This window comes from Rhinoraja longicauda, chromosome 11, assembly GCF_053455715.1.
Source record: "Rhinoraja longicauda isolate Sanriku21f chromosome 11, sRhiLon1.1, whole genome shotgun sequence".
NCBI classification, from domain to species: Eukaryota; Metazoa; Chordata; class Chondrichthyes; order Rajiformes; family Arhynchobatidae; genus Rhinoraja; species Rhinoraja longicauda.
Genome location: NC_135963.1, coordinates 50652430 through 50678853, shown reverse-complemented (window position 1 = coordinate 50678853; position 26424 = coordinate 50652430). Strand labels below are relative to the sequence as shown.

Genomic DNA, 26424 nt, shown 5'->3' with positions numbered 1-26424 from the left:
ACATCATGCACAGGAAGCTAGTTCTGAATAATTTAGTGTAAACCATCACGTGGAAGCTGAAGAAGTTAAACACGGGGTCCAGACAGTTAAATCTCATTGTAAATGTATAAGATTATGGCTCGGGCGTTTTCCACAGGAGTTGAATGAGGGGGTCTGACATTGTTACGAACTGTAAGGTCTGAACAAACTGATAAACATCCTAATCCACGTCCCGGAGTCAGTTGCTGTCCTCCGGATCATATCCATCTGAGTGGAAAACTACTGCACATCACGTGTACAAACTGGTTTTGTTCAATCATAAACTGTTGCACCTCTCCTATTCGCACCAAAGGGAGAAAGCGTTTATTGAAAGTAAAGATATTGGTATAATACTCATAATGAGTGACTTGAATTTAGCAGCATCCTGAGCTAACTACCTCTTCTCATGTTAAATTTTCACCTGAAGCACATGCATTTCGTTGCATGCGCCTCTGATCATGTGAAGAAGGAGGGAGGGGGGTGGTTAAACATTGATTTAAAACCTAGTAATTAAATTCTGGTTTTGTACAGATCTACAGTTAACTCTGTGCGAACCGAACATCCATTCAATGACTGAGTGGTATGGCGAGAGGTGGGAAAGCGGTAGAGTTTGTTAAAGCAGAAATATTTCACTATCAGACGAGTAATAGAAACAAACGCTATTTAACATGGGGACGACAATCGGAAAAAATAATCCAGAAAGTTTACCAAGTGAATGCGACAGAAACTGAGAGTCAAACAATGGATTTTTTTTCTCTCTCTCTCTGTTTGGGCTTTAAAGCGAGTGCTGAACTCCGTGCCAGGTTTTTGCAGCAGCCGCCGAGCGGGGGGATGTTGTGCTAACCCGGAATAGCGAAAAGGAAGAGAGAGGAGAGGGGGGTTTAGAAACTGCTGGCCACGCCGTTTCCAGGCTGCCCGCTGTGGATTTATCGATGCAGCCGACCAATGGGTGTGTGTATCCAACAGGGAAGGCCCCGCCCCCCTGCCAGGACCTGATTGGCCGAGGGGGGGGGAACCCGTCCCTTGGATGACGTCAAGGGCGGTAGATGATTGGGCACAGGTGGTGTCGCTCAGGCGTGCGGGGCGGGGCCACAGAGGGAAGATATTAGAGGAGCACGATAGACCACTCGCCCCCACACACCGCGGCAGGTCATGGGCACATTTCAGCGCCATTTTAGTAAGCAGATTCCGTGTGTTAGACTGGGCAATGTTCACAACACTGCGATTTCTTCGTATATAAAATGTTTGCAAACAAATTATTTTTGTTCAACTTCATGCATATGTTGACAGTTGACATATATAACTATTTCTTGAGGAGTTGCTGCTTCGTGATCTTTAAACTTTGGATGTTGCTGATTGAATATTTGCACTAGAGATCCACTCTGTCTGTATCTGGCCAATTGATGATATTTGATGAACTGTGTTTCTTTGCTTTCTCTGTTAATTTTAATTTCACCTCCACGAGCTGTATCTCTTTTTGTTTTATTTTAAAAGGTCATGGAAGCAGAGATTAGGCATTTGCAAACAATAGAACTCTATTGTATCCACAATACAATTGAAAAGACATTTAACTTTATACTTGGAGCCAAGGAAATATGAATCGATTAGTTAAAAAACCCTTGATAGCCACTAAAATGACCAATGCTGCCTGACGTGGTACAGAAGCATGAATCCAATTCAAATAGACACAGTGTTGAAGTAAATCACCGGGTCAGGCAGCATCTCTGGAGAAAAAGTGTGGGTGATGTTTCAGGTTGGGACCCTTCTTCAGACAAGGGAGGAGGGGTGGGGGGTGTGAAGAGCTGGTATTATCTTTATTATCTCCGCTGTATTATCTTTGACCGGGACTGGGGCGGGACTTTGCGCTGCCTGAGCTGGGCTGGGCGGTGCTTTCTACTGCTGGAGCTGCGCTGTGTTGAGCTGAGCTGGGCGGTGCTTTCTACTGCCGGAGCTGCGCTAGGCTGGGCTGGGCGGTGCTTTCTACTGCCGGAGCTGCTCTGAGCTGGGCTGGGCGGTGCTTTCTACTGCTGGAGCTGCGCTGTGTGTTGAGCTGAGCTGGGCTGGGCGGTGTGTTGAGCTGAGCTGGGCTGGGCTTTCTACTGCCGGAGCTGCGCTGCGTTGCGCTGGGCTGGGCCGGGCTAGGCTGCGTGCGGACGGACGGACGGACGGACGGGACGCGGCGATGGGGTCGCCCCGGGTTTGATGCTTTGACAGGTGCCCGACGCCAGGCAGCTCCTCTTCCCCCCCCCTCCCCCCAGAACGAAAGCATGTTCGCCAAAAGCAAAGGCTCGGCGGTGCCCTCGGACGGGCAGGCGCGAGAAAAGTAAGTTTATTTTATTTTTGTTGCTGGGAAAAATATGGGAATTTCTCAGCGTCTGCAGGCTCCCCGGGGCCGGGCAGCTGACGCTCGCTGCTGCTATTCCCGGGGATTCAATTACTTTTCGCTATTTATTATTATTATTATTTGCATCTGACTCGCACGCCGTGCGTTTCCGCTTCTTTGCAGAAACTGGGTTAAAGACTGTGTCCGGCGGGTTAGCTGGGTGCAACGCCGCTCGTTGACACCCACCCCCCCCCCCCCAATCCTCTCACTTGCTCCCTCTCCTCTCTCGCTCTGCATTCCCCCTGTAACCAGCTTCTTTGTGTCTCCCTCGCCCGCAGGTTGGCTCTGTACGTGTACGAATATCTGCTTCATGTCGGGGCACAGAAATCTGCACAGACCTTCCTCTCGGAGGTAAGTGCTTGTCTCCATCACTCCGCTTTAGCCTTTGTTTCTCAGGCGGACAATCTCGCCTCCATTTTGAATTGTGTTAACCTTTTGCCATTTATTGTGGCTACAAAAAACAAAAAAAAAATCTATTCAACTGACTAGTTTTGAATACTGACTTCCCCCACCCTCCCCCTCTCCCCGTTTTTCACCTGGGCTTATTCTGAGTTTTAAACAAATTTTGGTTTACAGATACGATGGGAGAAAAATATTACATTAGGAGAACCTCCTGGGTTTCTACACTCCTGGTGGTGGTGAGTAGACAATTTTAGGTGTCCCACGTTGGGTTTGTGAAGAGTTCCCATCATTGCTCCCAGTGTTAAATATATTCAATGATACCTTGATTCCATGGAACCTTTATGTAACATTATAACAAATGATAAAGAGTGATCAACACACAATGCTTCAGTAGCAACAGGCATCCCTTGACAAAATTAAAGTTTTGGAGATGATTAAATGTCAGATAATAAATCTTTTATATATTTTTTAATCAACATACTGGATTGTTTACAATCTGCGCCATGCAATGTGCTGGGATTGGAAATGTCCAAAATGTTGTCAATTACAGTGTTAACAATGTTTCTTTACTGTGTAATGTTTATGAATGATAGTTGTGTTGTTGGTTTGAAGATTTGGGGTACTGCATGTAGATAGGTGTATAAGTGTAATTTTCTCTTATAATCATTCTTTGATCTCGTTACTATGTGACAAGTGCCTGTGTTTAAGATGGTTATTAGAACTGGCAGGTAACATTGTTTCAGTTCTTATCTAGACCTTGGAAATTGCATCAGGCATGGGGAGCAGGTCAGAAGGAAGCATCTTACATTTTTTTCACCTTGATGAAGAATGTTTGGCCTTTTTGTTAAGGTGTACTTAATTCCACAGTGGTTGTCAAAGCTCTCATCCCAGCAACTATTCTTGAAGTCCAGTCTTGTTAACTGTCAGAGGTGTCCACCGATATTAAATATTTCAGCATTACTTCAACAAAACACAAAATAGATTTTAACATGAACATCCACCACAGTGACTCCTACACATTCCTCACTGTAATAGAAGGTGAAAAAAAAAGTTCAATCTCTTCCCTTATTTGTCCTCCCGCGGTCAGGGGCCTCGAACCTTCCGTTGACGGGACGATCTTGGCTCCCGCAGCCGGTGGATGGGCTCTCCGTGTCGGGGCGTTCAAACTCCTGCATCGGGGGGGGATCTCAGCTCCCCTGTGCCGAGCGATCGGATCCTGGGTCGGGGCTAGTCGAACCTCTTGCGACTTTGGAGCTTCCCGACATCGGTCTCTAACCGAGACTGCGAGCTCCTCGATGGTGAAAGGCTCCGATGGTCAGTCCACGACCCGGGGTGGGGCTCAAAGTGAGTCTCGAGCAAGGCCTCCAGCTTCATTATGTTAGGCCGCAGAGCGACCAGAGATACGATCTGGAAAGCAATCGCATCTCCGGCAAGGTAAGAGATTGAAAAAAAGTTTCCCCTGACCCCCTCCTCCCCCACCCTCCACATAAAACGAACCAGAGAACGTTAACACATACTTTTTAAAACACACTAAAAATAACAAAAAAGACAGACTGACAGTGGCGAGGCTGCCAATTTAAGTTTGATTCTTACTGTTCACAATGACCAGGTTCAGCCTGCAACTTGGGGGTAATCTGTGTAGGCACTGGGGTACCATAAATGTCCATGGTGATCCTTGAACTAGGGAGATGAACAACTGGGTAGAGATGCTGATTGTTGACTATTGACTTGTGTCGAAGGGTGTGTTGTGTTTGTGTGTGTTTTTTAAATGTCTGCTTTATGTAATTATCTGGTCAGATGTTCTTGTGCACCACTTTGTTAACTTTTGTGTCTGAAGTGTCCTGATATATTTTGTAATCTTAATCGTGCAACGTGGTAATGGTGAATGATGGAGATTATTGTCAAAAAACATCAACTGAAATAGTTGTTGCTCTGCGACTTGAGGATTGAGATATGGATTATAAGGTGATAAAAACATGTTCTGGTTTAACATGGAGGGGTGACTCATTAAAAACTGTAATTGATACTTGGAATGGTTTCCCGACTTTGAGTCCAAAAGATGGAGTTATCCATTTAATGGATTAAACTGGGGCAAACGGGTGCCCTCTGTTTATTTGGGAGTCAATTTGCTAATTTGGTAAAGAGATAAGGGACCTGGTGGAAGAGCTGGAAGCTACGGTTTAGATTTTTGGCAAGCAGCTGCGTTTGTTGCAACATGCCTTGATAAGAATTGTTGCTTTCAGGAGAGTGCTTTGGTTTGAATTTGAGTTGATGGTGACGTGGGATGGGGGAACAACTTGGGTGCCCCATGGTGTTTAACATAATGACAGTGCAAGCAGTCTACTTAAAATGAGGCAGGGTTTCATTTTGAGGGCTGTGGAGAGGGCACAGTCGAAGTTGAAGAGATATCAGGGGAACATTAATTATATGAAGTTATGACAAACTAGCTGGCAAATTAATGGGTTCTGTCAGGTGAATGTTTTGGTGGAGCACGTGCAGGTACATGCAGGCCTGAGTTGGAACCAGGGGATTAGTTAATGTGCAGCACACTGGATAGATGTCTTGAAGTAGAGGGAGAAACTGCTGGGTTAGAATTATAGCTGTTTTCTTGCAGGTATTTCCAGTTAAATACCATGAACCTTTGTTTATTGTGTAAGAAAATAACTGCAAATGCTGGTTCAAATCAAAGGTAGACACAAAATGCTGGAGTAACTCAGCGGGTCAGGCAGCATCTCAGGAGAGAAAGAATGGGTAACGTTTCGGGTCGAGACCCTTCTTCAGACTGATGTCAGGGGATGGGGGTGGGACAAGGATAGGATGTAGTAGGAGACAGGAAGACAATGGGAGAACTGGGAAGGGGGAGGGGAAAGAGAGGGACAGGAGCTATCTGAAGTTAGAGAAATCAATGTTCATACCGCTGGGGTGTAAACTGTCCAAGTGAAATATGAGATGCTGTGGGTTTGCGGTGGGCCTCACTATAACAATGGAGGAGGCCCATGACAGAAAGATCAGACTGGGAGGGGGAGTTGAAGTGCTGAGCCATCGGGAGATCGTTGGTTAAGGCTGACTGAGCGAAGGTGTTGAGCGAAATGATCGCCGAGCCTGCGTTTGGATCTCGCCGATGTAGAGAAGTTGACATTTGGAATAGCGGATACAATAGATGAGCTTGGAGGAGGTGCAGGCGAACCTCTGCTTTATTGTTACTCAGTGTAAACAATCCAAGCATTTTTACTCTTATTTTTAAAAAATAAGTTATTTCATTAAGTTCTTATAAATTGTAACCGATCTTGGGAGATTCAATACTTATAAGCTTGTTTTTTTCCATCAAGAATTATGATTTGCCTGAGTCAGCATTTTATAATAAGTGAAATTAACGGTCTTTTCTTTTCCCCATCAGTGTATTTTGGGACCTTTACTGTGCAGCTCCTGAAAGGCGAGACACGTGTGAACATTCAAGTGAAGCAAAAGCCTTTCATGATTATGTGAGTTGATTGAAAGTTCTTAATTTTTTTTCAAAACACGTTATCATTTATGTGGTCACTTCCTGACCAGACCATGTTAATGTTTGACACAGAATCTAAACTTTTGGGGAGGACAAATTTCATTAAGAGAAATCTGTGTGAATTGCAGATTCTGTTGTAAAACTCTTTGGCGGAAAGAATGGACGTAATCAATTGTGATTTTCTGGTTTCAATATCCTCAAGTTGACTTGCAAGTTGACTTATTGACCATGCTTAAAGAAAAATGCAAGTGGAAATTGTTGTTTTAAAGTGGCGTTAAATCTGTGTCATGGCTTCTGATGGACTTGTATTAATGTCAATACATCTTGTTTTAAAGATATTTGAGATTGTAAATTTGTGTCGAAAGTTTGAAATGTGGTTGCAGTACAAAACATGATGGTTTGTTTTTGGCTTCTGTCCTCCCTGCATACTGGTACATGTAATGATTTTCAGCAGGTGCCTGGAGGACTTTAATGCAGTGACTCCAAGATCACTCTGCTTTGAATTCAAGCTCTGTTGTCGAAGCCTTCAGGATTGTATAATTTAAGAACATGCTATTATAATGTGTTCATCACAGAATGCAAATCATTTTATGCAGATGAAAAATAACTTTTTTAATGGGTTTGATGAAAAAGAAACTTGTGTAGTTTGATACAAATTTTACTGTGAAGATGTCATTTTGAAGCACTGTGAAATTATGTACTCGTGAGAAAGAGCTGTATTGGGGGACGTTTTGTTGAGGTGGGGGGGGGTTTGCCCGGTGAATGGAATTTTTCCCGTATGGATTTGTGTTGGTGATACGTGTTCTCCACAGTTCATACTTGGACGCTGGGTGCCATGATTGAATGTGCAGGTGATGGTAAATTATAGTATAAACCTCTTCAACATAAAGCTTATGCTTGAAGAACAAGCAGCCTTTCTGTGGGTCTATTCTATTTTGGGGGAAAATATGATTGTTGGTGTATCTACGGCTGTTTCAAGACTTAGTTTACATGCGCTTTTATTTCAAATTAAATGGATCTTGTCTCCGCTCATATGCAGACTAGCTTGGGTTTAAAATATGGAGAAACTGTGGGAAGTTCTGAATGTACGCGATGCCTGCCAACAGATGTTATGCGATGCTCTTCAATCCACCTGTTGCTCGTCGGCATGGTTGGCGGTGTAACCGTGACTGGTGAGATGTCACCAGTTCAGCTGAGTTGAGGTCTGTCATTTGCTTGCTAATGGAACCCGAGACCGAGCCAGTGTGCCTGTGTAGGAATACCTTCCCAGCATGACTGCCAGAGACTAGAAAATGTATAACCCTGGCGGAAGATTTTGTGCGTTGGCCGGGTGACAGCAAGCTGTTTATGATTAACTGCACTGCAGGTGGATCGCAGCGGTTGGAACCTGGCTAAAATGACCAGTTGAGTAACAGTTTACCAGGCTAGTAGGAAAAGGTGTTGAAACGTATATGCTGTTTGATTTTTGCATTATCGCCATGTTCTGCAATGGTATTAAGGCAATACATTAGTGCCTGTGCAAATTATGCACATTCTATCTTGTTATATAATCTATTCAACCACTTTATTTAGTGGAACAAAGTAACTGAATTTCTTGTCCTTTAAAATTAATTTGCATGGAAAAAGACGGTCGGTATATTTAGATCCTTTGTTAAAGTTACATCTGTATATCAATACGTTTACATCAGCAGGTTCCACATTTATTTTGCTGTAATGAATAATAATGGAAGTGGCTGAAACGCCTGATTTTAAATTGCTCACGACTAATGTGCAGGTCACAATAATAAGCACAGGATGCTATGAGAATGAAAAACCCACGCAAGTGTTTATTGTTATAAGGTTGGGGTGAGGTGTGCAAACTGAGGATATTTAATGTGTAAGAAGGAACTGCAGATGCTGGTTTAAACTGAAGATAGACACAAAAAGTGTCTGGTGATATGAAGTGACTCAGCAGGACAGGCGGCATCTCTGGAGAGAAGGAATGGGTGAAGTCTGAAGAAGGGTCTCGACCTGAAAAGTCAGCCATTCCTTCTCTCCAGAGATGCTGCCTGTCCCGCTGAGTTACTCCAGCATTTTGTGTCTCCCTGAAGATATTTAATATTCTACGAGTTGATTTCAACTCTTAAGTTGGACCTCTCTACAGGTAAAACAAAGATGTGTAGTGGTAAATTGAAGATGCTCAATTCGGACTTTTGCTGATGCTTAAGTTAATACAATCAAGGATTTTGTGGCGATGCACAAAGTTATGTAGGGCTTATTTGTGACGTGCCTCTTTGATGACTCCTAGACTATCCTTGATTGGACTTTGCTGGCTTTACCTTGTACTAAACGTTAATCCCTTATATCTACACACTGTAAATGGATCGATTGTAATCATGTATTATCTTTCTGCTGACTGGTTAGCAGGCAACAAAAGCTTTTCACTGTACCTTGGTACACGTGACAATAAACTAAACTGATCTTAACAAGTTGGCTATTTTGAATTTGGGTGGCAGTTAATTGTTACAAATTGGCTGTATTGATTTTTCCTTTTGGAATTGAACAAAATCAGTTCTCGATCCTGTGATTCCTGCAGGAATTTGAGATGATAGAGTCATACCGCAGGGAAATAGGCCCTTTGGCCCAACTCATCAACGCTGACCAAGCTGTCCGATCTAAACTAGTCTCATTTGCTCGCATTCGGTCCCAACCCCTCTCAACCTTTCTTATCCATGTACCTGTCCAAACGTCTTTCAAACGCTATTTAGTACCTGCCTCAACTACCTCCTCTGGCAGCTCGTTTCATATCACGCCACCCTCCAAGTAGAAACATTTACCCCTTAGGTATGTATTAAATCTTGCCCCACTCACCTTCAACATGTCCTCTTGTTTTTGATTCCCCTGCCCTGGCTAAAAGCCTTTGCATTCACCCTATGTCTTCCTTATTGATTGAATACACCTACAAGGTCAGCCTTCTGCACTCTAGGAAATAAAGTCCTCGCCTGCCCTTAGCTCATCCCCTCATGTCCTGGCAACATCCTCATAAATCCTCTCTGCACTCTTTCCAACTTGAAGACATGACGTTGATGAGAACAATAGTAAGCTTGGCTAAGGTAGAGAGCTCTCCGATTGAGAATGCCATCAGCTTTGGGTATCAACTAGGTGTCCATGGTTGGACTGATTGTTCAGTCTGATTTTTGTTGTTGTTGTATGAATGTCAGATGGTATGCTTGCCCATGTAAATTATTCTGTGAATTTCAATTTCATGAAAAAGGCCTCATTTGAATGAAACAATTGAAGGGTGAATGACATGCCCAAGAATTTCTGCTTTTAATGGATGTTAATAGGTCATAGCAAGGCTGCAATTAAAGCAAGAAGCACTGTTCCTCTGGAAGTGCCTGTGTATGAATGCTTTAAGGATCTGCAAATTTGCTTTCTGTGTACCCGTTTGGATAAATTGCACTGTAGAATACCAACTTCTGCAGTGAATCGTTCAAAATCATTGTTTGCCATGAACATGTGTACTCTGTGAATTACGGTTTTGTACATCTAGACCCCAGGCTGCCATCCACGTAGTTAAAACTGGGTTGCATGAGTAAATGTCGCAACTGGAACCAACTCAGATCTTTGCCAGTTTCCAATGGGTTGTACACAGTTATGCATTGAAAGCATACACCAATCAGCCAAAACATCATGACCACTGACAGGTGAAGTGAATTACATAGATTATCTTGTTACAATGGCACCTATCAAGGGGTGGGATATATTAGGCAGCAAGTGAACAGTCAGTTCTTGAAGTTGATGTGGTGGATGCAGGAGAAATGGGCAGGAGTAAAGACCTGAGCGACTTTGACAAGGGCCAAATTGTTATGGCCAGACGACTGGGTCAGAGCATCTCTGAAACGGCAAGGCTTGTGGGGTACTCCCGGTCAGCAGTGGTGAGTACCTACCAACTGTGGTCCGAGGAGGGACAAACCACAAACCGGCGACAGGGTGTTGGGTGCCCAAGGCTCATCGATGCGCGAGGGCAACGAAGGCTATCCCGTCTGGTCCGAACCGACAGAAGGTCTACTGTGGCACAGGTCACAGGAATTTTTAATGGTGGTCATGGGGGAATGTGTCACAATACACAGTGCATCGCACTTTGCTGTGTATGGGGCTGCACACGGAGGACCAACAGCATCTTAGGCAGGTGGTCATAATGTTTTGGCTCATCAGGTCATAATGTTTTGGCTCATCGGTGTACATTCCTTCTGTGTAAAGCATGGGTTGCAAACTGTTTCCTGTCCTGCTTCTCAAGCTCTCAATCGGATTCAAGCCCAAATTCAACATTAACAGAGTACAATGGTATGCCCATGTGTTATGTGTCAATGGGTTGTTTGGCTGCAGGAGCAGCAGCAAAGCCTTGTTTCAGCCTTCTCAGAATGCTGTCCAGAAGAATCGTTGGAGAAAGGTTGGGCACAAGAGTCGGTCTTGGAACGTGATATTAATTATCCTAATTGCTGCAGAGATTACCAGAGCGAGACTTGAATTTGAGACCTTCTAGTACCAGATTTTACATGATGATGCGCTCTACCGCCAAAGAATCTGAAGATGCGTGGTTAGCTGTCGTTTATTATTGCTTTGTCATGTCAGCTGCAGTTGTATGCACTTGTTCGGTGGTTTAGAAAGAGACGGCCATTTGTGGTGTATATGATGGCACGTTCTCGAATAACTGCCGCGGACAACTAGCCTTTAGGGTTGGGTTTATTAAACCCATTTATTTCTTGCAGGTACATGCCATCCTTGTTGCCCACCCAGGAGCCAATGCTGGGATGAGACAACAAGTATTGTATTTGGGATCGGTTCTGGCTTGACAGGTGTCTGAGTGCAATCTTTCTGCACAAAATTGAGGAGAACATTTTGGGTTTTGTTCATCACCAACTCGTGAGGCAGTGCCACCACTAGATATGTTGCTTATGTCCTGACTGAGGTTGCCTACGTCGAGTAAAATAGTCTCTTGCTCTCCAGGTATGAGTCTCTCCGGTCCACAATGGTATGCTGCTATGTACCATTGTGTCATCATCGGCGGTCACTCGAAGCCAGTATGACTGTCCTCTCCATAGAGGATGCCTGTGCGTGACTTTGTTTATCGTGCACAGACAGCCACCACATGGTCCTTGACAGATCTGGGTCAGGATCCAATGGCATGGAGTCCATGACGACCGGGGACCCTTTTCTGCTGCAGCCTTCATCCGCCTTACCAGCCGCTGTGACGCTCCACTAAAGTCAGCCATCATCCTCCGCCTGTTCCACCGTTGAGGTCTTGGTTGGACTGCTCTTTGTCAGGGACCTCCCCCTCGACTGTACCGCCATGGGTGACCCTACCAGGAGCGTAGCTCCAGACGGCATCGCTCTCAGGATCTCAGGACCACACAAGCTTCTCCACCACGACAAGGTGACAATCCACGGAGAAGTGTACTGGTTCATTGTGAAGCTTTCTGTGTGAGTTTTGCTGCAATTCTCATTGTGGGTGTAGCTTGGTGTAATATATCGTGTTGCTACGGCCAACCGAACCATTACTTGTGTATAATTGAGAGTTTGAATTTCTGAGGTTTGAACTTCATTTTGTGGAAGATTTTTTTTTACCCTGATGACTAGCAATGAACTAGCAATGTTAGTTGCTGTGGTTTAGAATTGCAACTGGTTGTGGCTGGACCATGACATTCAGATGTAATGGGTAACTGCCAAGTTGGCTTGGCTTTGTTTTGAATTATTGTGCATAGTAGTGCATGGTTTGCAAGCTAGTGAAAATAGGAAAATTTAACTGGAATAAAATGAAAATAGTTAACTGGGTACAACTTTTCATTGTGTAGTAATGTGCAATTACCAATGTTTTCCAATGTGCTGCTATGTTTGGTTTTAATTTAAAAAAATATTGTGCAGAATGTCCACGAGGAAATTTTGTGCAGATAATAGAAAATGGTGATGATGGTTGACAGAATGATCAACGAGAATCAATACAAGCTGATGTTGTCACAGGGTGTGAACCTGGGCATTTTGAATGCCCTTTCAGGTCATTACTCAGTTCTACACAGGATAGTAGCCTTTAAATATCTTGGATAAGTGGACTTTCTCCCTTTTTTGCATGCCTTAACAGATGCTATTGGAAGCTTGCAGAAGATATCTCAGCAAATCTGATTCAATGGCTTTCTGTGAATACATGTAGATATTGAATGTCCTTTACCCTTGATTTTTTTTTTTTGTTGAAGGCCATTTTTGTGATCCTATTATTACTCTGGCTTGGTTCGGCAAACTCTGCCCCAACGTGGAAATTGTACTTGGGCTTTCTATTCGGCACTTCACAGACAGTGAAGTGCATTAGAATGTCTTAATGTCTCAGCCGATGCTGTACAACTACAGGACGTTAGGCTCAATACAATGTAACTTGCTGATTTATTGTCTCCAGCGCTGGAGGAGCTTGTGAATTGCCTTTCAGACAGCCACTTTTCTGGCAGTTTAAAAATGTGTAAATCTGGGGAACAGATTGGATAAGTGCAGAATTTACTGAAGCTGTATAGCAGGGGAAAAACACTTTATTAGAGCCTTGAGTTGTGGGAGCGACTGGGAGCAATTCCTTTTCTCTGTCTTCTAACGTGGTCTTCAGTCGAGGCTCAACGATGTTTGTTAAACGTCCAGGTTAATCCGACAAATGTTTGCAGCTTCAAATTCCTGGTGTTAACATCTCGGATGACCTGTCCCGCGTTCAGCATGTAGATATAATCATGAAGAAAGCATGCCTGCCACTCTACTGTCCTAGAACTTTAAAATGATTTAGCATGTCACTGAATACTATTGCAAACCTATCCAGATTTGCTATAGAAAGTCTCCTGACGGGCCTGGTACAGCAATTCCAATGCACTGGGACACTGGCACTGCAGTGCGTGGTGAAGGCAGCATCCATCATGCATGGTCATCACTGCTCGCTGTTCTCCTAATGCAGGCGGTAGAGAAACCTGAAGTATCACACCACCAGCTTCTGAGGCAGCCAGCATCATCAGAGACCCAGCATCATCAGAGACCCACACCACCCTGGCCACACACTCATTTCATCCCCAGGAAGAAGGTACAGGAGCCTGAAAACTACCATCCAGGTTCAAGAACAGCTTCTTCCCTACAGCCGTTAGGCTATTAAACACTGCAGCCTCAAAGAAGCTGAACTCCATAGACTATTATTGTCATTATTGCACTGTTATTGTTTATTTTTATGTGTACGTATGCATGTGTGTGTGTATACACACAGAACCTTATTTTTCTCATTTATTATATTGTTTACAGTGCACTATGTTTACATATTCTGTTGTGCTGCTGCAAGTAAGAATTTCATTGTTCTATCTGGGACATATGACATAAAACACTCTTGATTCTTCTTGATCTCACCTCAACAACAGAACACTGGCCCACCTCTGGCACAATATCATGTACTTGCTTTATATGTGTTTTGCACTAAAGCAATTTTCTTTCCACTGTCTTGTAGAATTTATAAATGACTTATTTTTCTTTCGTGTGGCTGGCTCCTGTTGCCTATAATGCTGCTGCAAACTAGATTTTCATTTTATCGGCATATTGTGCATGACAATGAGTGTGGCTGTTTTTGATACAAAAATGGAGTTGTCAATTCAAAGCAGTAGCTAGTGGAAATTTGTTCACTTGGATTTGAACACTAAGTCTAGGTTCGAGTAGATTGTCAGAGTTAGATTGTGTAATGCAAGTGAGACTGTCACCTGAGGTCTGTGTCACAGTTGTACTTGTTTGATAGACTGGTGAAATTGTTTCAATCGCCTGCTATGCTATACTTGTTCTTCTTGCGTTTGGCATGCACAGCCAAAGGTTGTAGGTGAAGGGTAGGTAGATTGCAACCTTCACGTGGTCCAACCTGTTTCAACTAATGCAATCAACCCGACGTGCACAATCTAATAGATGTAGTTATACTTGTGGAGTCTTAGAAGTAGTATCAATGATGCAATTAAACAGGTAATTCAAATTGCAAATCCCATATTTGATCATCGACCTGATTGATGAGTTTGCCGAAGATGTTGTGATGAATGTGAATAACATGAGTGGTAGGCAAATGATCTAGACACAAAAAGCTGGAGTAACTCAGCGGGACAGGCAGCATCTCTGGAGAGAAGGAACGGGTGGCGTTTCAGGTCCAGACCCTTCTTCAGACTGATGATGAAGTGAACTAGATATTCTGCTTCGCATGGGTGCGTGTGAAGATCTTGCACAATGTCTCGGCGACCTAATACAATAGGAGTTGGCTATTTGACTCTGTCAGTTCATTATGATAACGGGAGAGCCTCTATCTCAATACTGTATTCCAGCTTTCTCCCTTTACCTTTATACAGTTGGATATCTTTTTGTCTGCTCTGCTCATTTGCTCGGTCTTCATTTGTGTAGTGGAGAATTCTCCATGTTCATTACTTGGAGTAAAGAAATGTCTCCATTTTTGTCATAAATGTCTTAACTCTATATCCCGAAAACAGGACCCCTGATTTCAAACACTCCAACCCGGTGAAATAAATCCCCTGTACGTAACCTTTCATGCCCTGTCATAATTTTGTATATGTCAAAGAAATCTCCCCCCAATTCTAGGTAATGCATGCATAACCAAACGGTCTTTCCTAGCATGACACTGCTCCTAAACCTTATTCCGTTATCATGTATCTGTACACTGTGAATGGCTTGATTGTGCCTATATGACTGCTTTTCTTCATGCTATGCTGCTTTTGCTATGTATTTGCCCATGTACTTATCATGATGAAATTGCCCTGAAACCTCTCTGCAACTTTCTCAAGACCCAATGCCATTGAATTTCATGTCATTGACTAGTTTAAAAAGATTATCATCAATTCTCTCCTCCAAATCTTTTGCTACGTCTTGTGAATGGATTTGGCCCCAGCACTGATCCCTGCGTCATCTCACAAGGTGTCATCTACCGTCCATTATTCCTTTTTGCTTCCTGTTTGCCACCCAGTTTTCATTCCATGCCAGTGTATTCCCACGTGCTTTAATTGTCCACTTTAACCTCGTGGTGGACATCACCAAAGACCTTCTGACGATGCAAAGCCGACCTCTGTTACAGCCGTTCGCGTTACAGATGCTAGCTCTCAGGCAATCCGCACATTACTGCCCAAAAGTCTTCAATGCACAATAAATTTCACTTACGGAATTGTAAATAAATACAAAATGTGCAAATGAAAACACATTTTGTCCATTTTTGCTTTTAGTCACTCAAAATCACTGCACAAAAAGATTTGGATATGATGACACTGCATCAATTAGTTGGAAGTTAGAGCTGAGTACCTCCTTTACCTTGCCCTCTGCGATGATGATGTGAACAGATGCACCCACCGTTCATTTCCGTGGCAATTTCACTGATGAAGTGCGGTAGCCATGTTGAACTCTGACATTGGTTCCGTAAAGTCATTGTGCAGGAAGGAACTGCAGATGCTGGTTTGCACCGAAGATAGACACAAAAATGTTGGAGTAACTCAGAGGGTCAGGAGAAAAGGAAGAGGTGACGTTTCAGGACAAGACCCTTCTTCTGACTCCGTGTCTGAAGAAGGGTCTCGACCCGAAGAGTCACCTATTTCTTTTCTCCTGAAATAATGCCTAACCTGCTGAGTTACTCCAACATTTTGTGTCTATCTTCCATGTCATTGCTCTTGAGTCCATTGCCTCCTGAAGTCATTCTACAGCACCTTGTTCCGATGAATCCTAGCCCTTTACCTGATATACCTGGCTGCTTCATAAACCCTTTCCTAATCCATGATCCTTGTGTGCGAGGAAAATCCCTCTGATGAAGAGAGCAGCAGTGCTGCACTCTGAGAATGTCGTTATGTTTTCTTGGGCTGGTTGTGGAAAAGGAAGGTCTCCATCATGATGGCCAACCTAATGGTGTCCTATCCAAATCTTAACGCCCGCAGTACTGAACGATTGAAAGTAAAAACTTTATTTTTCCACAAGACCCTTGTCCATCGCCTAAGTCTTGTGTTTGTTTCCGAAAATTATGATGTGGACAATTTTCTAGGAATACCAGTCCTCCGTAAAGTGGTATAAGAAGATAACTGCAGATGCTGGTACAAATCGAAGGTTTTTATTACAGTCCTCCGTAAAGTGGGGTCTCCCCGTACAGCATGTCCATTAGTTCTCCCATGTGCCTCCAGTTACATCCTCAAAAGTTCAGTAGGTTTGCCAGAAGGCTTTTCATTTCATTAATTCATGTAAAGTTTGTCTAATCCTGTTGTATTCAGTATTTTGTTGCCACATCCTTAAAAGGCTAGCATTTTCCAGCCTACAGAAGTTGCGATAACTGATCAGGAGTTTTCAGTTTTCTCACTCCCTCCACTTTTAAATTGTGCCAACCTCGTCTGTAGGAACTGATCCATAATTTATAGAATTTTTGAAAATGCCAACCAATGCATCCACTGTTTCCTTGTCTTTCTATTTTTAATGTCTCTAAATTCAGATTATCTGGTCCACAAATTTCCCCAGCCCTTTTTTTTCACAAATAGCAATTTCCTTTAATTGCTTTCAATTAGGCTCTTAGTTCTCCTGCATGTCTTGGAAGTGGTGTCCTCATCTGTGAAGGCAACTAATGAGTTTGCTTGATTTTTCTATTTCTTTCTTCCTTGATATAAATTATCCTGTTTGTGGCAATTGACTTGCATTAATAATTTTTTTTTCATGAGCGAAAGCTTTTACGGTCCACTTTTATGCTCCCGAGTTTACTCTCTTTTTGCTCTCTTAACCACTCTCTGTCCATTGTTGTTGAATTCTCAACTGTTCCTAATCCTTGTGTTTGCTACTTCATCTGGAAACTTTGACTCCTTTTTGGATCAAATTAGCGATTGCCATTGCACAGTCATGCTTTTCCTTGAAGCATTCACTAAGGTACTGTGGCCAGTTCACCCATATATTTGTAGTTACCTATAAAATTTAAGATGCTGGATTAATCTGACCGTGAGGGGCAATTTATAGAGGGTGACTCAAACGGGGCATCTGTCCCTTGTGTGCTCTTGACAGAACATCGTAAACTCTCTGTGCTTTCTGAAGTGGTGTTGTATCTGGATTTATTTGCTTTTTTTTAGGTTGGGGGAGGTTCAGCATGCATGACCCTGTTAAAGATGGCTCGAGATTCCAGCGTTATATTCACACAGTGGGGTGATGGCCATGGGGGTGTCGGGAAAGGACAAGGGAGGGTCACTTCACTTTCCATGACCAGTTTCAGTATTTGCTGAAATTGGGTTTGGTTTTTGTACTTGTAAAATATTCACTTGGGTGAGTAGAGAGGAGCACAGCCTTTGCAAGAACCAGCTGTCGTTGAGCTTTTTTGTTGTAGTTGCTGTGTGCTAAATAATCTCTGGAAACGAGGAACTGCAGGTGCTGGTGTACAAAAAAGACAAGTGCTTAAGTAACACAGCGCGTCAGGCAGCATCTCTGGAGAACGTAAATAAGTGGTGTTTTAGGTCGGGACCCTTCTTCAGACTTGGGGCTGAAAAATAACCTTGACCCAAAACGTCATCTATTTATGTTCTCCAGGTATGCTGCTTGACCTGCTGAGTTACTCCAACACTTTGACTTTTTTTTTTGTTGCTAAATGACCCTGTCTAAAGCCATGGTCAGCTTAATATCGAAGTGCAGATTGGTTTACTGCTATATTTTCACAGTTGTGAGTCTGATATTAAGAATTTTTGTGCTGTTGTTGCTGAAATTTAGATAATCCAGGTGGCACTTAATCAAATGGACTGCAGCCTGGACTGTAGAAAAGATAGTGGCTGATTTTCAGCTTGTCAACGATACACTTTAAAGAGGTCAACGGTTGATCAGGAGGTGGAATTTTTAATTTATTTTTTAAGCTTCCCACCCTAAACCACAGGTTGGAAGGCACATCCTGAGACTTCCCAGCTGGGACCAGTCAATCTATCGGGTTGTTCATGTAACTTTCTCATTTATACGCCTCCATTTCAAATGCTGAGTGAGATACAGAATCTGGACTTTTAGAAAACTAACACATAAATTAAACACCTCAATCTCCCCCCAGTCCAGAGTAAGTTTAAAAATATTGTGACTTTTTAAACCTTAAGGAAGTGAATTACAAATTATCCCATGCAAACTGTAAAATTACATAGATGCTATACTACTGGAGTTGTTAAACTAACTAGTTCAGGAAAGCTGGAACTGAACTTTAATTAACACTCCTTTCTGCCCAAACCCACCACAAAGAAAAGCTGTACCAGATGGCAAGGATTTATCTTGCGTTGATACCTAATTTGTCTGGAAACATTAATTTATCACTTCAAAAGCTCTTCGTGAGATCCTAACCAAACTCATCTAAGTAGCTCTGTGCTGGCTGCACATGTTATTTGTGTGGCTGTAGAATGTTTCTCCCTGGGCTTTTGCAGGTAACTTCCTCCTGTCCATTCTTGTGGAGTTGATCAAAAGCCACATTGTTAGATGGACAGAGTCTGAAGAGGTTGTACTTCAACACAAACTCTCACCTCAGTTAAGCACAGAAACTGTCCATTTGCTTTTCTTTTATACCAGAATTATAACCAGTCTCAAATTTGTACTTTACACGAGCTTTGTAACATCAGCTCATACAAAACTCTACTATGCACTGGCCAACTCATCCAACACTCCTGACTTTACTGGTCTATATTAGTTGCTGATTCCCCAACAATTTTTAAAATTAAATCTGTTCAGCCCTCTCCATTTCTGCAAACTACTCCCTCCCTCTGTCGGTTGCAGTCCTGTTTACTTTCGAGCATTGGCAGAAGTAGCCTCAGTTGACGTAACTGTGCTTTGGAATATTCTTCCTGAAATCCTCAACCTTGCCATCTTTAAAAAATCACCAAGCAACTAAGTCAAAGCTCCTTTCCATATCTCCTTTATTTAGATGGGCTCTTCATATTAGTTAGCTGTGTATCTCTGAAACAACTTTGTGTTGTAAAAATGCAAATTATTAACTTTTGTTTCAAGAGTTAAGTACATGTATGTACATTTGTGTAAATGACACATTTCGACATCTCTGCACTGTTTGGATGTTACCAATGATGTTTACTGTGGGGAATTGGGAAAAGCCCGCAAGTCGATCAAGCTTGTGCCATTCAGCTAGTGCAGCTTGGACCTGCTCTGGTCCTTGTCTGGTAACGCCATGCCTCCTCTTCCAAGTCATGTCATGTAGTGGCAATTTAGGCTAATCCAAAGGTGCTACGGAGGGGGCTTTCTGTTTGCTGAATTAAGGACCTGTCCCACTTAGGCAAATTTTTTGGCGACTGTCAAAGTCGTAGCAGATCGCCGAACTTTTCTTTTACCTGACGACAATGACCACGACAATGCCGAGTCAGGTCGAGATTACACCGCCTTCTGAAACATCGCGAAAATTCCCACGCTGTCAATGCTTCTCCGGCATCCTGGTTTTCGCTGAAATCACTGACAAGTCGGTAATTACTAGTTTTGAACTATAACACCTTGTATGGGTAACTTAAAAACCAAGCTTCACTGTAACAAGGAATAAACTGGATTTATTTCCAGTTTACTAATAGCTGTATTTTAAAAATATAATTTAAAAAGTGGTTCAGTGGAGTTTTGTGAAAAGTGTGTGGGCATTCTTTGAAAATGTAAGGGAGATGCATATCTGGTTTCTGGGTTGAATATCTGGGTTTGGAGCCCACTTTAAATGTAATGGTTGAGGCCAAAAACATCGCGAAAATTCCCACGCTTACCTGACCGTCAAACTGTCGCCTCCAATCTACCTGTCAAATGTCCTGACGGTAAATAAATTGGTTAAACACAAGCATTTTATGGTATTTTGAAATGACTTTACTTATTTGAATATGTGCTTCTAAATGTATCTTAAGAGACCCTATCAAACCTGGGGACAGCATGCGACAGCGCCCGCAATAAGCTACGATGCCTGGCGACAAGCCAGCTGTCGCCGAGAGATTTCAAACCGTTTGATTTCTCAGCGGCGCGCCGAGATCCACTACGATCTTTGGAAGACTCCTCACGATCATGCCCGCGACACCCCGGCGAACTGTCGGCGACAGCCTAGCCGCTGGCAGTCGCCTTAGAATCGCCTAAGATGGACAGGCCTTTAATCACCCAACTGCTTAATTGCGAAATGTCTTGATATTAATTTAGTTGAAACGTGCTCTTTTTTTCTCCCACCTCCCACCAGTAACCTCCCTATTTCCTACACAACACAACACAACAGTGGAGAGCAAACATGCTCCTGATGTGGTTCAGAGCTAAAAGTGTCTCATGGCTTGAATTGATGTATGCCTGCTTCAACCTGTTGGGACCCAGTATGGACGAAAACAGAAGTTCTTTCCACTTTTATTTGGCTTTTTTTCCCATTCAGTACCACATTACAGAAAAATAGTTTTGGATGGAGTTGCTCGGATACTATTGGTGAACTGTTAATTTCATAACATGACATGAATATCTAGTTTAGAAAATAAATTCTATTTCTTGACCCAGAGTAAATATGTGGAAAAAGAAGGTAGTCACAAAATGCTGGAGTAACTCAGCGGGTCAGTCAGCATCTCGGGAGAGAAGGAGTGGGTTACGTTTCGGGTCGAGATCCTTCTTCAGACAAAGAGGGAATTGTGCACTTGCAATATCTGGTAATGAAAATGAGAAATTTGTATGTAGGATTAAATCTAGATTATGGAGGATAAATTGATTTATGTACTGAGGAACACAAATGCAGAACAATTTTCGTTTACCAAACTCGTATTTTCAACCGTTTTTTATATCATGTTTATTTCAGAAATTGGCGATCTGTAAAGATTTTCCTGCATACTGGGACAAATCACGATTTAGTGGTTGATTCCTTTTTGTGTTAATAGTGATGACTGAAATGTGGACAGGAAGCTTCTCTAGCGATAAACAGATTGATGCATCGGAAGTATTAAATGAAAACAAAATTGCATCTATGCAGGAAAAGTAATGTTCCAAGGAGAAATGTTGATAGAAAAGCAAAGTTCTGTAGTTTTGTAAGAAATGAGGAACAGCACTTCATATTCTGCTCAGGTAACTTATAACCCACCAACATGAACATTGAAGTCTTCAATTTTAGGTGACTGCAAAACCCTCCCCCCCAATTCCACCTTATTCCGACGTCTAGCTTCACAATTTGTAACTTTTGTCTCACACTTCATATCTTTTCATCTCTGTCCACCATCTGCCTGCTAACTCAACTCTCCCCCCCCTCCCCCCATCACCTGTATCAACTCATTATCTACCTGGCTTTGTCCTTCTGCTGGCTTCTCTCTTCCAGCTTTCTCCCCCCCCCCCACCCCCACAATCAGTCTGAAGAAGGGTCCTGACCCAAAACATCACCTATCCATGTTCTCCAGAGCAGCTGCCTGACCCACTGAGTTACTCCAGCATTGTCTTTAAAAATATATATAAACCAGCATCCGCTGTTCCTTGTTTCTGATATTTTACAGAAAAGCGTTAAGGTTGCATTTGGTGTATTGTGTAACCTGTCCAAAGATAACGCAGGGAAATTGGCCTGGTTCCTGAATATGAATTGAGATTGGCTTGTGCACTGAAAGTACGTGTATGCCAACAGTACCCGTAGCCAACAAAATGGAGGTGACCTTGTCCTTGGGACAAAAGAAACTGAAGGTGAATGTAGTTCCTTCAGGTGCCAAGGGGATTACTTTGTGGAAGGAATGGTAATTCATGATGTTGAGCTTGTCCGTAGTTTCTATAATTTGGTTGTAACTACTTGCCTTTTTCTTGATGGCTTTGAATCTGTTTCTTATTTTCCACTCTTGATTCCTTTTGGCTTTTACGTCTAATAAATAAATGGATGCAAACTAAGATGCCCTGTTCAGGTGAGCCTTCCGTGATAAATAGGTTTCGATGCTGAATGTGCAAGGTATGATTTTAATGAATGCGTGGCAAATTTATTGTTACCATCCATACATTTTTGAGCAGGGAAATTGGTCAACTTTGCAGAGTCTATGGACATTTAGATATTTCCAAGCTGTATTCCACATAACAGAACATCGCTGAGGGGTATGTTTTGCATACGAACACATTCAGAGCATTTATGCACCCACCTCCCTGGCCTCGTACCCCTTACTCTGAAATTTGGAGACATTGAAACCACTTCATGCACTTCACTACCAATTTCCATCCTGCTCTTAAATATACTTGGACTATCTCTGGCATCTCCCTACCATTTCTGGACCTCACCATCTCCATCACAGGAGACAGACTAGTGACTGACATCTACTATAAACCCACTGATTCGCACAGCTATTTGGACTACACTTCTTCCCACCCTGTCTCCTGTAAAACGTCTATCCCCTACTCCCAATTCCTCCGTCTACGCCGCACCTGCGACCGGGATGAGGTGTTTCACACTAGGGCCTTAACCAACCTGACCTCCCGGTGGCTGAGCACTTCAACTTCCCCTCCCACTCCCAGTCTGACCTTTCTGTCATGGGCCTCCTCCAGTGCCATTGTGAGGCCCACCGGAAATTGGAGGAACAGCACCTCCTATTTCGCCTTGGCAGCTTACAGCCCAGCGGTATAAACATTGACTTTTCCAACTTTAGATAGTTCCTCTGTCCCTCTCTACCCCTCCCCCTTCCCAAATCTCCCACTGTCTTCCTGTCTCCACCTATATCCTTCCTTTGTCCCGCCCCCCCTGACATCAGTCTGAAGAAGAGTCTCGACCCGAAACGTCACCCATTCCTTCTCTCCTGAGATGCTGCCCGACCTGCTGAGTTACTCCAGCATTTTGTGAATAAATACCTTCGATTTGTACCAGCATCTGCAGTTATTTTCCTACACTAATTAAGAACACAGAACATTAAACATGGAGCAGTACAGCACAAGGGCAGGCCCTTTTGCCCATGATCCCTGTAGTGACCACAATGCCAAAACTGCACATCTACTTGCATTCCTTGCCTGGTCATGTCTGTCTAAATGCTGCTTAAACGTTGCTTTTGGATGCTACCATTGCTCTTCCTGACAGAGTTCCAGGCATCAACCACTATGTAAAAAAACCCTTGTAAATCTCCTTTTAAACTTTCTCCCCTTCACCGTAAAGCTGTGCCCTTTACTATTTGACATTTCCTCCCTGGGAAAAAGATTCTGGCTATTTATAATTTTATCTCATAATTTTACATGTTACATCATGTCTCCCCTTGACCTCCGACACGCCAGACAAAATAATCCAAGTTTGTCCAACACTTCCTTATAACTAATACTCTTTCTAGTAAAGGCAAAATCATGGCGAACCTCTTCTGTACCCTTTCCAAAGCCTATACACGCTTCCCACAAAGTGGCAAACAAATTAGTGCCCAGTATTCCAAGTATGCCATGACCTGAGTTTTCTTTGTGCAGCTACAAAACTTTCCAACTCTTATACTCCACACCCTGACCGATGAAGGCCAGCATGCTCTGTGCTGCTTTTGCCATCATATCTACTTGTGCTGCCACTTTCAGTGAGCTTGCACCCTAAGCTCCCTCTGTAAGAAAATAACTGCAGATGCTGGTACAAATCGAAGGTATTTATTCACAAAATGCTGGAGTAACTCAGCAGGTCAGGCAGCATCTCAGGAGAGAAGGAATGGGTGATGTTTCGGGTCCGAAACGTCACCCATTCCTTCTCTCCTGAGATGCTGCCTGACCTGTTGAGTTACTCCAGCATTTTGTGAATAAATACCTTTGAAGCTCTCTCTGTACATCAGTGCTCCTAAGGGTTCTGCTGTTCACTTTCCTTCGATATTTGACCCCCAAATTGCTACACTTCACACTTGTCTAGATGTACCCCCATCTGCCATAGCTCCATCCATATTTCCAGCAGATCTCTATCCTGCTGTACTGTCTGGCGACTGTCCTCCCCATCCACACCTTTGCCAATTTAGTTTCACCCCTGCAAACCTGTTAATCAGTATTTCCATTCAAAGTCAGCAACTACAGAGGTCCCAGAACTGATTCTTATGGAATAGCTGGTCACAGACCTCCAGTCAGAATAAAAGCCCTTCCCACTAGGCCAAGCCAATTTTTAATCCTAGCTACAAATTCTCCGTTGGCTGTGTGCCTTCATTTTCAAATTCACGCTACCATTACGGATCTTGTCTCGAAAACGTCACTGAAATCTACGTGAGCAACATTCACCACCCTATCCTCAGCAACCATTTTTGTCATCTCAAAAATAATCAGTCAAGTTATTAGGACATTACCTCCTGTGCACAAAGCCATTCTGACTTGCCCTAATAAGTCTAGACTCTTCCAGATGTGAGTCAATCCTATCTCTGAGAAACTTCTCCAATAAATTACATGCAGCGTATTTAATGCTCACTGCCCTGTAATGTCTTGGTTTGTTCCTATTGCCCTTAAACAGAGGAACAACATTGCGTATTCTTCAGTCCTCTGGGATCTTGCCTGTAGCTGGAGAAATTACGAACATCCCTGTTGAGGCCCCAGCAATCTCCACTTGTTTATCTCAATGCCATTGGTTACTGTTACAACTGTTCGTTTCGTTGGGTTGCTGCTGTCTAAATTACCTAAATTAGTGCATCGTATGGGAGGCGCATTCCCAATCTCGTTGTACCCCTGGGTACAATGACAATAAAGATATATTGTATTGTATTGTATTGTATATGCCATCAGGCTTTGAGGTTTTATCCATCCTAATGTTCTTCAGGAGACCAAACACAATTTCCTTTATATCAGTATACCCCTCCCAGATCTCACTATACCCATGTCTTTCTCATTGGGATCAATACCGATGTGAATGTCAGTACCTCACCCACACCTCACTCCAGGCATCAATTCCTTCCACCATCCTTGAGTGGTCCTGCCATATCCCTAGGATATTTCATGGTCCCTTTTAGCCTCCCTGATTCCATTCGTTCTCTCCTGCTTTTCTATTCCTGAATACTGATTTTTCATACTTTTTCTTTTAGTTTAAATTTGCAACATTTCTTGCCATCCAAGGCTCCTGACCTCTGCTTTATCATCATATCATATATATACAGCCGGAAACAGGCCTTTTCGGCCCTCCAAGTCCGTGCCGCCCAGTGATCCCCGTACATTAACACTATCCTACACCCACTAGGGACAATTTTTACATTTACCCAGCCAATTAACCTACATACCTGTACGTCTTTGGAGTGTGGGAGGAAACCGAAGATCTCGGAGAAAACCCACGCAGGTCATGGGGAGAACGTACAAACTCCTTACAGTGCAGCACCCGTAGTCAGGATCGAACCTGAGTCTCCGGCGCTGCATTCGCTGTAAAGCAGCAACTCTACCGTGCGCTACCATACCGCTTTCTTGCCTGTGTTCCTCACAAGAATATGTTGGACTTGAATTCTGACCAGCTGGACTCTCCGACATGCCAGATGTGAAGAAAGGTCTTGACCTGAAACCCCAGTCTGAAGAAGGGTCTCGAACCGAAACGTCACCCATTCCTTCTCCAGAGATGCTGCATGTCCCACTGAGTTACTCCAGCTTTTTGTGTCTATGCCAGATGTGAACTTGGCCAATATCAGTTGCTCCAAATCTGCCTCTGCTTTGCAGCCTTCCCCTATTTAGTATTTTGCTTCCTCCCCCTTGCACTCCCTGCCCCCACCTCTCCCTTTGCCCTCTCTCCACCACCTTTCCCCTCCCCCCCATCTCTGCTGGTGCGAATGCCTAACGCAGTGGTGGGAGGGCGGTGTCAAATGTTTGCTCGCAGGAGTCGGGTTTCCTGTCGTCTTCCCCGTCACACTCTTGCAGCTTATTTACTGCATTACCCCACCGATGTCCTGTACAAGATTCACTCGAGTATTTGCCATTTCCATGACCTTTAGTTCAGTGCTTACTCAGTGAGTGGAAAAACGCCAGCGTGTGTCATATCTGACACTGTTAATTATGTAAAACCTGCTCGCTCTGAAATTGGTGGGTAAATGTTCCAAACAGGTTACAATTGGAAGAAGTTTGTTTGGCAGCAGCTAATTAACGTTTTGCTTAGTTTGCTCCTGTCAGCCGAATTGAAATAGTTGTGTATTCACAGAGGTTACCTCAAATGACAAAAGGTTGTGCATCACTCTGGGGGAGTGGATCACGATGGGTTTAAATT

The 26424-nt window shown here is 43.3% G+C and overlaps 1 protein-coding gene across 4 annotated transcripts in view; it reads left to right on the top strand.

Annotated features, from left to right (window-relative positions):
* The first annotated feature begins 1991 nt into the window (after positions 1–1991).
* ssbp3a (single stranded DNA binding protein 3a) overlaps positions 1992–26424 on the top strand; it is a 167450-nt gene continuing 143017 nt past the window's right edge. For all 4 annotated transcript variants that reach the window (XM_078407681.1, XM_078407680.1, XM_078407679.1 and 1 more), the window contains exons 1-4: positions 1992–2341; positions 2680–2752; positions 2978–3039; positions 6201–6285. In XM_078407681.1, the coding sequence (XP_078263807.1) occupies positions 2286–2341; positions 2680–2752; positions 2978–3039; positions 6201–6285 (276 nt within the window). In that variant the 5' untranslated portion in view covers positions 1992–2285. The remainder of the gene's footprint in view (positions 2342–2679; positions 2753–2977; positions 3040–6200; positions 6286–26424) is intronic.